Genomic DNA, 17,181 nt, shown 5'->3' on the forward strand with positions numbered 1-17,181 from the left:
ATTAGTCATGGCTAACACTGGAAAAGGGGGAGGCAGGGATACAGGGCTAAAGAGTCCAAGATGGCCACCTCTGACACAGTTAAGTGCAAGGTGGGCCACAGTGGACCCAAAACAGTCTCAAGATACAGCTGTTTCCTTCCTGACAAAGGATATCTCCTTCTCTAGTTCTATGATATGGATTATTAAAATTCTCTTTGATTTACTTCAAATTTCCATGAGCTCACTGATAATGAACAAATATTCTGGTCTGATTCTTTAAAATGGCCAGCACAAGTGCCAATACTTCCTGAGGGAGACATGATAAGACAGCAGAGTCTCTCAGCCCTCGGAACCATTTGGCAAAGGCTTGTAAGACTGGGTCATCTCCAAGGCCTCCTTGGTGAGCTTTAGGACTTTAAGTGATGTGACCCTGAGCAGTGACTTGCTCTGAATAAACACTGCGATCAGGCTTCTAGTCGTAAGACTAGCTAATGGCCCAAGTGAGGGCCGAGGGCTCTTCGTCAGCAGCTCAGATGACCCACACTTGTTTTCCCAAGGCCAGCATGGGGTACTGTGTCCCATGTGTCCCCACAGGTAGCAGCATAGCAAGGACTAACCCACTCAGGCCCCTTCTCTGTCCTCAGGGACATAAGGGACAATCTCACCTTCAAGGCCCCTGGGACTCAGGCAGCACCCCACAGCCTGCACTACTTCCATATTAGCTGAGCAGCAGAAACTGCACCAACCACAAGAACCTTCTAAAAATGCAAAGGGCCAGTCTTACAGATCAGGTGCAGACCTTTGCAAACCAAGGTGCAATCCTTTCGCTTTCCCATGGGCCAACCAGCCATCGGACAGCCACAGGCCCCTCGCATCTATGTGTTTAAGCCAAATGGTCCACATCTCCTGGGATGAGCAGACCTTTCTGAACTTAAGACTTCCAGAAAAAAACTAAATAAATAAAACTGACCAGACATGACCTATAATAAAGTATTATGAATTTGACTCCAGACCCTTCCTGAAACATGCAGGCAGGGGCAAAGCAGAGAACAAGTTCCGAGGTAATCAGGGACTTCAAGTAGATCACCAAAATTTGTTGCATCCTATCCTTCAAAGATGACACCAAGGAACTGTCTTCAGGAAGCAGCTCTGAGCTCCAGGCAACGATCTCATTAACAAGGATGAATAACTTAATCTCTGGCCTTTTTCTAGGCATCAGTCTCTGATGATGAGGAAGCCCTGCTGTCTAAAAGCCAGGCATGGAGGTACATGACTGTAATCCCAGCACTGGAGAGGTTGAGGCAAGAGGACCAGGATCTCAAGGCCAGCCTTGGCTACACAGTAAAATCAAGGCCAGCATGAGACATATGATACCCTATTAAAAAAAAAAAAAAGCCAGTCCCTCTATAAGACCTTAAATGACTGGGTGCAAGGGACCTCTAGCACGAGGGTTGGAATACCATCCAAGACACACGAGAAGACCCAGACTCTCCTAACACTACAGACACCAGACTTATACCTAATAGCCACTGAGCCCCATGGCTGCTCAAGGGCTGTCTTCCACTGCAGCTCTGGCTGGCTCTCCCTGTGGCGTTTCCGTTTCCTGGCTGCATTCTGCTGCCCAGCTTGGCCAGGGACAGATGCCTTCGTCCTGCGTCTCTGCTGCCTGGTCCATCTCCTTGTGTTTGTGTGCCACGCGTCCTGTAGGCCTCTACTCTCGAAAGCTCTTTCCTCCCTGCTTTCATCTTTCCCCTGGGTCTCAGGACTCTCTGAAAATAATGCAGACTGAAGTATAGTACCAGATGTCCTCCATAAACTCCTATGTTTTGAACACTTGGTCCCTTGCTGGTGGCCAGTGAGAGGCCTTGCTGGAGGAGGTATGTTGCTTAGAGTGGGCTTAGGGGTGTTATAACTAGCTCCCCTTTGCCAGAGCTCAGCTCACTCTCTTGCTGCCACTCTCTTCCACCTGTGGTGACAAGGTGTGACATCTAGCCTATGCTCTACCATCTTTTCCTGCCATCATGAAGCTCCCGACAAGACAGTAAACAAAATAAACTCTTCTGTCCATCAGCTTTTTTCGGGCAGGTGGTCTGCCTAGCCATGAGAAAGCAACTACGACAAGGTGCTTCAGAAAGGATGCTGGGGGAGAAGATGACATCACAAAATAGAGGAATTGAGAAGGTTGTGGCCAAGGGACAAAATCTGTGTCCTCAGCTATGACTTCTCTTGGTCTTCCATTCTTGGGGTGACATGATTCTCTGATGTCTTCATTCACTTCGTTCATGCACGCAGCAAAGGCTCATCGAGAGGTTCCACACAAGGCTCTGTGCAGTCAGATGGAACCCAGGATATGCTCGTCATGGAGGCATGACTTCTCGAGTGAAGCCAACTTGTGCCCAACCCCAGCTCTGAAGAAGACAAGAGATGAACCTGCCACCAGGTCTTCTCTCACCGCCCAGCCCATCACCAAGCCAGGCAGTAGCTGGGCAGTTTACCCCTTGCTTGTTCTGCTCTGTCTTCAAAGGCAGCCTCATTTCAGTGAGTCCCACCCCTGATTTTCTCCAGTCATCTTCCAAGTGAAGTCTCCACCAATGGGTAGATTGGTCAGGATTATGACGTGGTAGGGCCTGAGTGCAGCCTTGCTCCCAGGACCAGGTGGACTCTGGGGACGTGGATGTGTGGCTTCCATGTAAAGAAGCTCTTCTTAAAAGACAGACCCAGGGGCTCACCAGCTTACCCTGGCCAGGCTGAGAGGGCATCCAGACATAAAGGGCTAGAGACTGGGAGGGTCTTAAGCCACCAGCAAATGATTCACTCTGATGGAATCTGGATGGACAATCAATCCACCAGGCTCTGCCCACTTGAAGTTGCCTTCGCTTGCCCTTCCTGTCAACTTCTCCTGACAGACACTGTTCCTTCATGTCTTCTCACTAGGACTGCCAGAATAAGACCAGGAGACCAGGAGTGCTGACACTAGCTGTGTCTGGGTGGCCACTGCAAGTCAGAACGCAGACCCTGATGTCAGACAACCATGGGCTCGAGACATGGCTCTGTACTCCCTGGCTATATGAACCTGAGTGACTCAGTGTGTCTCTTTAATGTTGTCTGTACATCTGTACAGTGGGGCTGGTACTCCACACAGGATCATTAGTATTTAAATTTCACAACCAGAACTTGCAATGGCCACGGCAGACATGGCTCTAATGGTGGTATGCACATTACTCCATGCACGTGGGTAGCAGAGCAGGCAGCAGGTGCTTAGAGAATGGCATCTACCACTGCTTGCCAAACTGAGGCATCGTGAGTGGGAAGGATCTTTTCATCAATCTGAGTTGGAGGAATAGGATCAGAGAGGAGTTACCTGATTTACTGGCTCTCTCCTCTTCTCAGTACTCTGGAATGTGTGTCATGACAGCTTCTGACACTGCCTCCCAAGGAACAGAATTCCCTGGCCTAGAATGCTGCTCAGGTCTATGGCCCTGAGTGACCTGGCTCCTTTGCACTGCTGAACACAATGTTGCTCACTGGTTTACTTAGAAGGTTCCCAACATTCCTGGACTTTCTAGAGCCTCCTTTCTAGGGCTGATGAGTGTGGTCCTGGTTCTATGGACTTGGCCATTCCCTGGTAAAATGGCCCTATCCCCATGGGCATGGCCCTCTCCACTTGCACACTTACCCCAGGCCAGGTTGCGGTGGATGGTTTCCTGGGACATGCTGTGCAGGCGCTTCATGTAGTCCTCGCTGTACCAGACTCGAAGCCACTCCCCAGGCCGGATGTCCCTGCACGCCCGGAAGTAGATGCGCTCCCCGTGCTGGAACGCCAGGAGGTTCTGCTCCCTCTCCTCTCGCGAGATGATCACATACCTGAGGACAAGGGGACAGGTGAGAACCACGGCCATTTCCGTGTGCAGGGCACAAGTGAGTATGGTTACAAGTGACAGTAGAGCAGCTGTCCCACCCAGGGATGGCCACCAAATACAGCAGGCTTCTGTACTGATGGCATTATTTTGCAAGACCCGGAGAAGTCTCTGAACTTCTAAGAAGCTCTGTTTTCTGAGATTGGGGATGACTGCTGTCCTGCCTACTTCAGAGGCCATGGTCAATACAAGATTCAATAGCAGGTGGTCATCAACCTTTAAGCTCGGGTCTCTGCAGTCCACAGGCCTTCAATGATGTCGTGGATCCTTGGGCTGTTTTCCATATTTCATTAGGCCTAGCAGAGTGCCCAATAGACCTTTTAAATCTTCACAGAAGGCCCAACGTGACAGAGGCACAAGGCACAGCAGAGTCTACCAAAGCTTAGCAATCCTGCTTAATCTAATTAAATAATCTAAGAATAAGAGGGTGAGGCTCAAAGAGACTAACAGCTTGTCCAAGGCCACACAACTCTGTGGCTTATGCTTTTATCACCTTAACTCACGGCTCTTGTGTGGATGCGAAAAGCATCAACTCGACAATGTCCAGGAAACTGCTAATGTTCTCTCCAACTTGAATCTATCCCCCACCTCATTTCCCTAGAATGACATTTCAAGCATCTAGGTACCCCTTACCCATCTCCATAGGAGAATGATATGAGACACGGAGGTGTATAGATTAAAGGGCAAAGAAATTGAGTAGATTAAAAACAAACAAACAGCTGGGCGAGGCGGTGCACACCTTTAATCCTGGCGCTCAGAAGGCAGAGGTAGGAGGATCACTGTGAGTTTGAAACCAGCCTGAGACCACAGAGTGAATTCCAGGTCAGCCTGGACTAGAGAGAGACCCTACCTAAAAAAAAAAAAAAAAAGTAAACTTTTCCTTATGTTACCCTTTCACTCAAAAGCTAGGGAAGAAATCAAAGTCTATTTGGTTGGTATTGCCCAAAGAGTTGTATTTGAAATAGCTCCGGGGGGGGGGGGGGAGGGGAGAAAATCAAGCAGCCAATGGGTCAGTGAAAACAAGTTCAACACCGACCCCAGGAAAAGCTGCACAAAGCAACGCACCATCCGTGTTGGCAAAGGCAGCAAGAATGCGCCCCTGCAGTGACACTGCTACAGCCCTATGGGGGGAGAAAAACAGCATCGAGGACCCGAAACAGCAGGTTGTGAACCAAGTGCACAAACCTGCACACCACTTCACCAGCTGCTTCATTATTTACAATGACAGCCAAGACGTCCAGGGGTCCAACACCAGAGGCAAATGGTTTTGTAGAAAACAGTGCATTCATATGGTGGGATGTTAACTTGTCCGTGGCAGGGGCACAGGTGGAGGGGGGATTTACAAAGAACTTTCTGGCATGGTGAAACAATGCGGATGGAACGCAGCATGAGCCTTACCAGCGCAGAAACCATTTACACTGTGGTTCTAATAGCGTTCCACACCTCTTGAAGGATACACACAGTACCGGTTCAACAGTGATCATTGTTATGGGTGAATCACCTTTGCAAGTGTCTGTGCTTTTCAGCTTTCCTCGGTAAATATTCTGTGCTGCTCATCCCTCCCCGCCCAGAAAGGAAAGATACACACTCATGTCAGTGGCCATACACGGCGACAAGCTAGTGGCCGGCAGCTCTGAGAAACTACAGCAGAGGCCCCAGCAGGGACAGTGCAGCAGCTCACATCCACTCTGCTCTTACCTGGGCGGGCTGTGGGGAACCCTCATGTTACACTTTCCCTCAAAAGCCAGAGAAGAGGGGCTGGAGAGATGGCTTAGTGGTTAAGGCGCTTGTCTTAACCTAAAGCCTAAGGACCCAGTTTGATTCCTCAGGACCCACGTAAGCCGGATGCACAAGGTGACACATGATACTGTAGTTGGTCTGCAATGGCTGGAGGCCCTGGTGTTCCCACTCTCTCTGTCTCTCTCTCTCTCTGTCTCTCTCTCTCTCTCTGTATCTGCCTCTTTCTCTCTCCCTCTCAGATAAGTAAATATGTTTTTTCATTTTTATTTATTTATTTGACAGAGAAAGAGGGAGAGAGAGAGGAGAGAATGGGCATGCCAGGGCCTCCAACCACTCACTATAAACGAACTCCAGACACGCGCGTCCCCTTGTGCCTCTGGCTAATGTGGGTCCTGGGGAATCGAACCTGGGTCCTTTAGCTTTGCAGGGAAATGCCTTAACTGCTTCCAGCCCATAAATATATATATATATATATTTTAAAGATAAAGAGATCAAAGCCTATTTGGCCTGTATGGCCCAAAGAGTTGCTTAGAGAAGGTCTTGGAGGGGGCTGCTGCCTGACAAAGACGCCTCAGGCGGCCCAGGGGACAATCCACTCTGGAGACAGACTGTGGCACCAACCCAACCAGCCCAACCGAAAAGGGGATGACGGCTAAGACGGATGGGACAGTAAACGCCAGCTCCAGCTGCCCGGTGGACAGAAGCAGGTCACAAGCTTCACCCTGGGCAAGATTGATGGTACTTGGAACCCCAGCATTCACATCTTCTCTGGGACGTCAGCCTAAGCTCACCTGCGTTCTCCTCCATATCAGATACAAGCATTGCTGTCTCACCATGGCACTAAAACCACACTGGCATTCCCGTGACATTGTTAGCCAAGAACATGGAGGGAGGGAAAGTGGTCCAGGGACTGTAGAAATCATGCCCAGTCCCACCTTTCCACCTGCAGTCAGCCTCTACTCCATACCAGAGACTTCTGAATGCGCAAAATATTCCTAAGCTCCCAGTTCAGTGAATGTTTGGGACTGATGACCCTTGAACAGCCAGCCTCTTGTTTAGCATAAAACAGAGCCGAAGTAGCTCAAACACTCCGGCTCCTGGGTTCATACGGGAGGCAAAACCATTTGGTTTGGCGAGAAGTACCAGGCTCATAGAGTACAAGAAAGAAAAGTGGCATCTCCTTGCCCCCATTTTCAATTTCTGAAAAAGTCTATAGGTAGTTCCTCATCACTCCACCGGAAGAAAAGCTCTCTGAGGAGCCTCAGAACAGCAATGTCTGTGATATGTCCAAAGGGTTAAAAAAGATTCAAGTCCGGGCTGGAGAGATGGCTCGGCTGTTAAGGTGCTTGCCCACAAAGCCTAACAAGCCAGGTTCCATTCCCCAGTACCTATGTCAAGGCAGATGTGCAGTGGTACCTGCATCTGGAGTTTGTTTGCAGTAGCTGGAGTCCCTTGGTACACCCATTCTCATTCCCCACCGTCTCTCTCTGTTTGCAAATAAATTAAAAAAATAATATATAAAATGTATAAATTCCCCCGCATACCGGTACTTTTCTCCCTAATAAGAACCAACATCTGTGCAGATCACTACGTATTTTCTAAAGCAGATTAAAAATGTGTTCGACATCTTGTCTTTGGTTGTTTCAAATCCTGGCACTTGAAACTAGATACACACGACAGTTCTTGGGAAATGCAGCCACTTCTTCCCCTGACAAGGTAGTGTTCAGCCTATGTAACTTTTGAGACAAAGCGGACTAGAGCCAGTTAGGCCTCAACACCCATCCCCTCCACTTAGGTCCCCCTTTGAAGTGGTATCAGCTTTCATCCATTCTCTGAGTACTGTTGTCTCCATTCAGAATAATGCCTTTAGGGAGAGCTGTGCCTGTCTCGTCACAAGGCTGCATGTGAACAGGCTTCTAGGAACTGTCCCTTTATTGTGGCCAACCAACTGTCTGCAAGGGCATCCGAGCCCTCCTCACTTCATTGTTGGGGGAGCAGGGTGGGAAAATGCCTGGCCCTGGCTGTCCCATTCAGTCCTCACTGGCTAGCCAGTCAGATCCAATCCACAGACTAGGGCCCCCGCTGGAGTAATCAAGGGGTAAGTAGATAGTGTTGGCAAGGACAGGGGTCCTGGGCTGAACCTTTCATGAGGATAGTACATTGTTTTTGCGCTCGCCTCCTTGTTGACCTTGGGTACAGGATAGATAAGCACAGAGATAATTCTCAGGCCTCACCCACTGTATCTTACTTATCAAGTACACCATATTTTCTAACTGTGTCAGGAAATGACTTTGGGTTCCGACTCAAGAAAGAAAATAACCCACAGGCATCCACTTGGCTAGAGGGGCCAGGCTCAGGCACTACAGGGGAAAGGAAGCTGTCGTGGTCAGGGCAGAGATGGGGCAGACTGATGGAGAAGAGACTGGGTTCTGTAAGTGCATGAAGTTAGGTCTCCAGGCTGAGGTGTCTCCCACCAGGTGGTCATGTGGCTTCTGACATACTGCATACATGAGGCTTCCCTTCGAGGCCTCAATGTGAGAAGCTGGCATGGGCTTCTCATTCATTTCTACCACTGGCCCATTTCCTTTTCCTGTTTAACGTGCTGGCCTTCTAGTCCCGCTGATGCCAAGAAGTCGAAATGAAAATCACTTCCACTCCAAACTAACCACTGGCCCTTCAGCTTGGACCTCATTGCTGTTTTACGAACTCCATCTTGGCTCCTGTCACTCTAGGACCAGACGGAAAGATTGGCCAGTCACACTGACTAGTATTAGGAGAGACACGGGCAAGTCTTACGACATGTCCGTACCTTCTGGAAGATCCCAAAGCCCAGGAATCGGGGATTCCCACCTGGGGGATGCTCTCTCCAGGATCAGCAGTAAGCAAGGCTGATAGGTGGGGAGCCCAGTCTTTAGACATCTAGAGAAAGCCACTGTGATATCTTTTGAGAGGGTAGCAGGGCCCTGACTGTGACAGGTAGATACCAGAATCAGTGGGGACATGTCCCAAAAAGGTACATTTCCCAGGGTGGCTCTTAAAGTGCACTGGCAGATGGTCAGCCCCTAAAGTCTCCTGCCAGAAATGACTCTGCCCCTCTGGGAATGCCAATACTTCTGTGGGGGATTCATTGGGTGCCATTGACATTTTTGATGTGCAGAAAAATAAAATGCCACTGAACCTGTTGTTCATGGGGACCTGGCCTTCCTAAGCCCACATGCATGGGGGCTGGACATAGACATCTGAGAGCTTAGGGAATCCAGAAACTGCAAGGGCCACATCTCTCACCCTCTCACTAGTACTTTCCCTTAAATATCTAGCCCCTCCTCTGGGAGCCCTGTGGTTTCCCTAAGAATCAAAGAAAGAGAATACACACCAAAGAAAGATGCTGGAGCCTGGGTGTGTTCAAACCGTGAGATCCATTTCATTTTATTGCCATCTTAACAAAAATACTTGGAAAGGCAATCTTGGATTCCAGCATAGATGGGCAGGGTGATTCCAGTCAATTTATCAAGCCTCTCGGCTATTGTTGGGCAGGACAGTGTTCAGTTTAAGGGGAGGGGTAAGAACCTCCCAATAATCACAGGACAGGGATGAAGCCCATAGCCCAAGAACATGGCCAGTGCCTGTCACCCTCCCTGTGTGGAAAAAAGCATGGTCTGGGTTTATAAGCAGCTCTGGCAACAGCCTCGGCAGCAGGCACCGGGTACAGCGGGTCTCCCAGCCCCACTTAGACCCCAGGGAGCAGGAATAAAGGTGAAAGGTGTGATGGGTCAGCTGGATACACTCAGGCTGGAGGTAAGCTGATACCAGTCACCTGCCACTCAATCCCACAACTCTAAAAGACCTAGCTTCCCACCCGCCAAACAAAACATGAAGCTACAGGTGTACGTGGCTAGAGCGTACACACGCGGCCCGAGCAAGCAGAGGCAAGGCATGCGGCAGGGTGGACCAGGATACAGCCCCGCTGGGCTCTGGCTTCTTCTAGGACACAGAAGACAGACTGCCTGTTGAATCCTCAGACCTGGACCCTGCCCCTCCCCAGCCGCTGGCTGTGAGCCTCAGGGTGAGTGGGGTGACGAGCTTGCCCTCATGCTGCTGTCACTACCCTCTCCCATGTGGGGAGCTCAGGTAGGGGCAGAGGCTGAGCAGAAGCAAGCTTCTCTTCTGCTACCAACTCCAGACCTGGCCTCTGATGCGACTAGACAAAGCCACAGTCCTGGCCCCTATGCTGGCTGGCACTCCTGACCTATGAAATACAGGTGGCGACCACAAAGCTAAAAATAGTTGACAAGGCTGCGGCCCTGCAGTCCTGAGAACTCCCTGAGATCACCTGACATCTACAGGCACAAGAACAGAATAAAGTGCTCTCGGAGGATGTAAGATGGTCTCCTTGCCGACATCTGACATCAGTTGCAGCCCACACCTCTCCCATTCCACACAAGGCAAGCACAGCAGCTGAGCAAGCGAGGGCCAAGGTGGGGGTGCCACCCACCAGGCTGCGCTGGCCCCGCCCCTCCCTCGGGCCCCACCCCTTGGGAAAGTGCAGAATCAGGGCCTGAGCAGTCAGGTCTCCTGTAGTCAGTCCTGAGTGGGAAAGCAGGATTCTGTCTGATGCTCTCACTGCCCTGCCATGCCTACTCCGTGGGGTACGGAGAACAAGCCTCCAGGCCAAGCAAGCGTAAGCAGGCAGCTTCTCTTGCATCTGAGCCTCCACCTGAGAATAGGGAATGGACCCAAACACATGCTCTTAATAGTGCACAGGCAGCCGGCTTGTACCGGTTTAAGGAGATGGCGGCGCCCCCAAGGTCATCAGTTCTGTTTGCAGCCTTGAGAGACTGGCCCCATTTCAAGGCCAGACACCACCTCCCTCTCTCCAGCTTGTGCAGAGGAGCCAGGTTAGAAATTGTGCTTTCTCTTCCGAGACCTGGTAGTCCTTGCAGGGGCTGGCACTGGGGGAGTCTGTGTGGGGTGCAGGGATGCCTGGGTCTGGAGGGTGGAGCCCACAGGGGCTGCCCCTTCTGACTGCCGCTGTGATGCCTGAACCGCATCCCGGATCTCTGTCAGCACCTGGCACATCTGGCCAACTTGGCTGTTCAGCTGGGCCATGGCCTGGCTGATGACATGCATGCCTCTGGCCATGTCTTGGTGTGCAGTAACCAGCTGCTGGCAGAACTGCTGGAACACCTCGGTCTGCTGAGAGCAGGCATGAAAGAACTGCTGATCCAGGCCTGCGGCAGGTGAGCTGGGATGTGGCTGTGGGGTCCTGCAGGCTTGGGCCTGGGGCAAGGGCCGGGGCAGAGCCTCTGGCTTAGACCCCACTGTCTCCGACTGGTCTGAAGAGGAGGATGAATGGAGCAGCAGGGGCCTGGGTAGATGGGCTTCTTCCTCTGGTGGCCTTGGCAGGGGCACACGAAGAGAATGCTGTGAGGGCCCAGGGGCCTCATCATCTTCATCGTCTTGGGGGACAGAGCAGAGAAGAACAAATGATTACAACAGGGAGAAAAGGGCAACCCTTGGCATTGGCTCACCCCTGAAAATGCCCCAGCATCTTCTAGCCTGCCATCCCTCAGTCTGCATTGTTACAGCCGTGGAGAGACGCTGGTCCTCAGCTCCCTGGGGTGTGTGAGCTGGGGACAGGAGACGGGCATGAGCATGTCCCCATTTTCCCCCGGGAACAGCCACACTCCTGCAAAGGAGTCCAAGCCAGGGGACTTGGAAGTCCCAGTCAGGTCCCCATTAACCTAGGGGCTGGGCCCTTGGCCATGTCGTGGACTTCTGCCGAGGAATGGTCACAACTGCTGTGTTGGCCCCACTGGGCTCTGGCTGGACTGTTAAGAAGACCAGAGGAAATCCCAGAGGCCGAGCTGGAAGCATGCTGCCGCCTTTGGGATGTCCTGCCCTGCTCCCCTCGGCATGCCAAGGCGCCCTTTCTGAGTGGCTTGGAGCCACCTTGTGGCCTTGTTGGAATCTGCAAACTTAAATCACTGTGGTGGGGCTGGGGAGGGCTTGAGGTGGGAGGAGAAAGGCGGAAGGTGTGGCAGAATGGGCAGGACTGAATCTAGAGCAGGCCATCAGCCTTGACGTGACCCTTGTCCCTGTTGTCCCCCCAGGAGGGCCGTCAAGTGGGACACACAGTAGCCCACCCATGAGCGTTTGTTCACACATGACCTGTAAGACAGACTGCTGCTTCTCCTTGCTAAGGGGCACAGGGAGGGGACAAGTCCCTGCACACAGATGACCAAGGTCATGAGCAGGTATATGAAAAGTGATGCACGGATGTCAGGGAGAGCCTCCTTGCCTGTGGCTGGGGTGCTCAATTCAGAATGCCCCCCAGGAAGCCAGGAGGAGCAGAGTCCTCGGTGGTGACACCAGTCTCCCCTTTCCAAGGCCTGGCTGAACTGAAGTAGCTTGTCATTGGTGTGTATGGGAGGGGGGGCTGTCAGCTGAAGTTAGTTCTGGTAACTTCATCATCTTTGGCCTCAAAGAAATGAAGAGGTAGGCAGGACAGGAATAGGCTTTTTGGGGATTCCGCACCCCCCCTTCTTTGGCTCAGGATTGCGTGAATTCACGCCAAGACTTAGGGCAGACCTGGCAGAAGCTGGCTCCCACCCTGTTTGTGACTCTTTCAGGACCACTCTGGAGACTCATTTCCTGGGTAACAAGGAAGCCATACTTGTCCTGGGCTCCACACCCCTTTCTATTCCCGAGTCTGACTCTGTGAGTCGCCACCTGTCAGGAGCCCCAGCCAAACAGGAAATGAGCAGATCCCCATGGCAAGGGGCCAGGGAGGAAGGCGGAACCGGAGAACCATCTTCCCACTGATGGGCTGGCCCCTCCTGCCCTGCTCGTGGGCCCCCAAGGGGGGCGGTGAGTGAGGGTTGGGGTGAGTATGTATTGAAGCAGGAGAGAAGCACTACATGGAGGAGCTCCTCTCCAAGGACTGCCCCTTCTTGTGAACCCCAACTAGAAGGGCAGCTCCCAAGGTCCCTTCCTGGGAAGGGAAGTCCATCATCTGAGACGTGAAGAAACAGGGTGACAGTGACAACACAGGGAAACAGAGGCACAATGGCCGGGGCAGGGGAGCCAGAGAGGAAAGAGAGGGAGCTTCGCCAGCCCCAGCTGGGCAGACAGAAGCAGGAACCAGGAGAAGCAGGGGCACACAGCGCAGCCAGAAGGCAGGAACTCAGAGAGAGAGAGAGAGAGAGAGAGAGAGAGAGAGAGAGAGAGAGAGGGGTGGGGGAAGGGAGGGAAATGCCGACACAAAGCGATGAGGCAGCCACAGAGGCACAACCTGTCTTTCCCTGGCCTGGCTCTGCTGCTTGGGTCGCTGGGCCCCTCCCCCTGCTGGCTACACTGGGGCTTCTCTGGCTTCTGCTGCTCCTGGAACGTGCCAAGCGCCTTCCTGAGCGGGACTTGTACATGCTGTTCTCGGTCTGCACGCCCCGTCCTCCCTCCTCTGCGCCTCACACCAGGCCTGGTTAGCTCTGCCTCACCCTTCCATAGCCTTTCCCAGCCCAGCTGAGTCGTTTCTACTGCTTCAGCCTAGGCTGTTACGTCCTTCCCAGGAGCAGTGCAGACTGAAGACATAGGACCCAGGCTGCGGAGCAGCAGACACACCGTGGCCCCTGGGAACACACAATCCGGGCTCAGGCTGGAAGTCTGCTCTGCTTTCAGGATGCCCTGGACTCTCAGCCAGGCCTCCTCCCTCCGCTTAGAGACATGCGTGTGGTGCTCCCAGTTGTCTAATTAAAGTTCGTTGAAAGCTGGGTGCGATGGCACATTCGGGAGGCCAAGGTAGGAAGACTGCTGTGAGTTCGATGCCAGCTTGGGCTACAGTGAGACCCAGCCACAAAAACAAAACAAGCTAGTTTACTCCACGCATGAGGAGATAGCTTAGCGCTTATCTTACAAGCACAAGGAGGACATGTGGGTCCCCGGAATCCACATAAAACGGCTAGGCGTGGTGGCATGAGCATGTAATTGCACAACTGGAGAGGCAGAGGGACTCCTGAGCTTCACTGGCCAGCTAGTCTAGCCTAATTGGCAAGTTCCAGGCCAATGGGAGCCCCCGGCTCAAGAGCAGACGCACATGGGGAACAACAGCAAATGCTATCCTCTGGCCGTCACAGCACGTGCGCACAAGCCTGCTCATTCCCACGAGCCTATGAAAGCCCCAGGAGTGGGCCTGTGTGGCTTCCTCTTGGGTCCCATCAAGGCTTCGGGCACAGAAACCCCGGTCAAGGTGCTAGAATGGAGATATGTAAGAAGTGGAGACAGAACAGGAATGGGACTTGGGGTGGAAAGAGCAGGAAAGACAGGAAGGCCAGGAGCTAGGAAAGGAAGGGCCATTATGAGGAAGCCCTCATGCACAGGCTGCAGCCAGGCAGTGATACTCACAGCTGGTAGAGGGGCTGTCAGTGCCATCCAGTTCTGTCCTGGGGAAGCTGTGTCCTGACCGAGCCGTGAGCAGTGCCGTCTCAATGGCCCTCTCGTGGGCAGTGAGCATGACTGGGGGGGGCCGGCCCCCATCCCTGGGCCCAGACAGTGACTGCTGCATGAAGGCCAGCTTGTCCTTGGTCCTCCGCTTCATGTCATCCCATCTGTGTTTAATGTCCTTGACGGAGCGAGGGACCTGGCTGATGGAGGTGATTTTCCGAGCTATGCCTTCCCAAATCTTGTCCCTGTCGGCATGGGACAGTCGCATGGTCTCCCTCCCAAAGAGAACTGCTTCATGGTGGGTCACCTCCATGACCAGAACATCCAGCTCCTCCTTGGAGAACTTGGGCTTCCTCTTACGCTCGGCCAGGGGCAGCACATTCCTTGGGTTGAATATCCCACAAAGTACAATTGGGTAAATGACAGTCAATGCGGGTGGTCCTCCTTCCTAATTGCAGGCCTCAAGCTGGGGAGCCAGGGGCACCTGGAGTGACCTGGCTCCCACCACACCCTCCTCCTTCTACTGAGATGTCCCACCCTTCCTCCTCACAGGGGAGGGAGGGAGACGTGATGGGCACATTGGGCTCAGAGCCCAATGCCACGGGGTAAGACCTGCCCTACTTCTCACCAGCTGTGAGCACAGCCCCTGGATGAGAATCACCGCAGAGTTTAAGCTCATCCAACCTCTCCCACCTCACCCTCTCATTCGGAATGGAAATGACAACACATCACCTCTGGGAGTGGCATCTATGGGGGAAAAGAGCCAGTGTGTAAAAGGGCATTAATTTCCTTCCTAAAAAGGAATAAAGGACCTTTCCTCACTAGGGTTAGGACTAGACAGAGACATTGTACAGTGCCGAATGACAGGCCTGCAGGAGGAATCCGTGAATAAGGAGAAGTCCACAAGGGGCTGCGGTGGTGTGTGACATCAGCTGGTAGCACCTATTACGTGAAATCACAGAAAACTGATTGTGTCCTTTGTGCTTCACGTCTCTGGCCCCACATCCCAACCTCCATGTGTGCAGGCAGGTGGGCCCCCCTCCCTCTGGGGCACTGTTAACAGCTGTTTGTGAGATGGCTGCCTTAGCATTTTGGTGAAATGTGAGGTGGCCATGAGCATCCATGGGAGTTTCCACTCAGAAAGACTCTAGGGGAGACCATGATTCCATGGAGGCTCCTCTGGGGCTTTGGAAATCAATTTCTCCATGTTACATTACAACTACAAGGTTGAAAAGCCTCCCCTCAACAGAGGAAACCAGGGTATAGAGGGGAACCCAGAGACTGATCCACACCTCTGACTGCTTCCCAATGCACAGCAAGGCCAGCAGCACCGAGATCCTCCAGCCTCTGCCTTCCTGCCCACAGAGAGAGGCCAGAGGCACCAGCGGGTGCTGTGCAGTGAGGAACATCATCAGCATCCTTGGCTTCTGCCCCACACAAACCAGTAGCACCCACACACAAAGCTATGCCCATCCAAATGGCTCAAAGCACTGTCTAGTGTCCCCAGGGGCATAGCCCCTGGGCGAGAATCACCACACACAGAGCACCTAGCCCAGGGTACCCACATGTCAATGTTCCATCTCTTGCCTGGCCCACCACTAATTGCATAAACAAGTTGATTCTTTTACATCACTGCCAACAGCACAGTTAAGCGTGTGTGCAAATTATAAGAAACGGCCTGAATGGAAGTTGTACACATATAACCCCACCTTCTCCCAAAGATGCCTCAAGCTGAGGCCCCGGCCAGCTGGGACCACCCAGGTGCCATCTTGGATCAGGACAGGGCTTGGAGCAGGAGCAATACAGAGGCATGCGAGCAAGGTAGCAGGAGCAGAAGTCACACTACCATGCCCACCCACTGTCCAGGAAGCCATGTTCTGCCAGGTCCCTTATGCATAAGCACACAGAATCCTGGCCTAGAAGTCTAGAGCCTCAGGTGCCAGTCCTCATTCTGCCATTGGCTGCATGAATTTGAGTGGACCTCAGCTGACCACTGTGGTGTGACCACCAGTACAGAGCACAGAATCTCAGCCTGAGGAGCACATGTGCATCACTATGAAGAGTGTGCAAAATCTCTGTGGCCCTGCACTTTCCACAGCCATTGCATCAGAAGCTCTGGAGTGCCAGCTGGCTGAGCTGCCTGAGGCGAGGCGCCCTCTTACTCAGGGCTGCGGGATGCCTTGTCTCCAAGTAGAAGCTTGGAAATGGGAGGCAGCATCAGCTCTCCAGGCCACAGGTCCTGCAAGCATTGAAGGCGACAGCACAATACCCTGACACCAGAATGCGTCAGACAGGCTGTCCCTCCCCTGGCATGGACTCAAATGCAGCAACGGGGACAAAGTGCCCCATCGCATTCTGCCCACCACCAGCCTGTCTGAAAGGCTCACAGTGCTGTGCCACCAACTGAGCCTCGGCCCTCGAAGGCCCATGTCAAAGTTCCTTCTAGTCCCTTGTCTGTGCATCCCACATAACCGCCATATCCCAGAAAGTCATTCCATGATGGGAGGGAACCGAGGATGGAGCAGGGTGGGGCCAAGCTGGGCTCACTCATCCCCATGTGCTCACAGAGTCTGAGTAGAAATGGTACTTAGCACAGGGAGAGAGGGCACTGCTGAGCTGATCTGGATCCTGTGGCTGGGGAAGATGTTCCTTGGGAATATCAAGCCCACCTTGCCGGGGGATAACTGACCACATTGCATAGAAGGAGGTGGCACGTGGGTGTTTGGGGTCTCTGATTCTGCACCTGTTTGGAGACAGGGGAACAGCTGCCCCTGGAGGTCAGCTGCGGCTCCAAAGGCACACAGGTGGCAGTGACACCAAGACAAAGGGCTTGGGAGACTTCACCATGACTCCCTACTTCCTTCCACCTTCTCCTCATGTGCTTGGAAACTCTGGAGGATCCAGCTATAGCAAACGCCCTCCCTCTGAGAACGACTTTGCCGCACCTGTCCACCAGCACCCCCTCATAAAACCATGTGAATGATGACAGGGCCTCGGATCCATACTGTGGCTGGGAGAGGGTCCAGCCCCTATGGCTTCCCTTTATTCCCATCTCAAATCCAAATTACCAGTCATCACTTCTTGTCCCGGACAAGTCACCAAATAAGAG

At 52.8% G+C, this 17,181-nt stretch overlaps 1 protein-coding gene across 8 annotated transcripts in view; it reads right to left on the minus strand.

Annotated features, from left to right (window-relative positions):
- The window catches only part of Prdm11 (PR/SET domain 11), a 96,125-nt gene that overhangs the window by 6,735 nt on the left and 72,209 nt on the right, over window positions 1-17,181 (minus strand). For 7 of the 8 annotated variants that reach the window (XM_045155375.1, XM_045155380.1, XM_045155395.1 and 4 more), the window contains exon 6: window positions 3,656-3,843. In XM_045155375.1, coding sequence (XP_045011310.1) covers window positions 3,656-3,843 — 188 coding nt within the window. Of the gene's footprint in view, window positions 1-3,655; window positions 3,844-9,033; window positions 11,093-14,033; window positions 14,456-17,181 lie in introns of those variants that run through there. The other variant, XM_045155407.1, reaches the window with a different exon arrangement.

This window comes from Jaculus jaculus, chromosome 1 (genome assembly GCF_020740685.1).
Source record: "Jaculus jaculus isolate mJacJac1 chromosome 1, mJacJac1.mat.Y.cur, whole genome shotgun sequence".
In the NCBI taxonomy this organism is placed as follows: Eukaryota; Metazoa; Chordata; class Mammalia; order Rodentia; family Dipodidae; genus Jaculus; species Jaculus jaculus.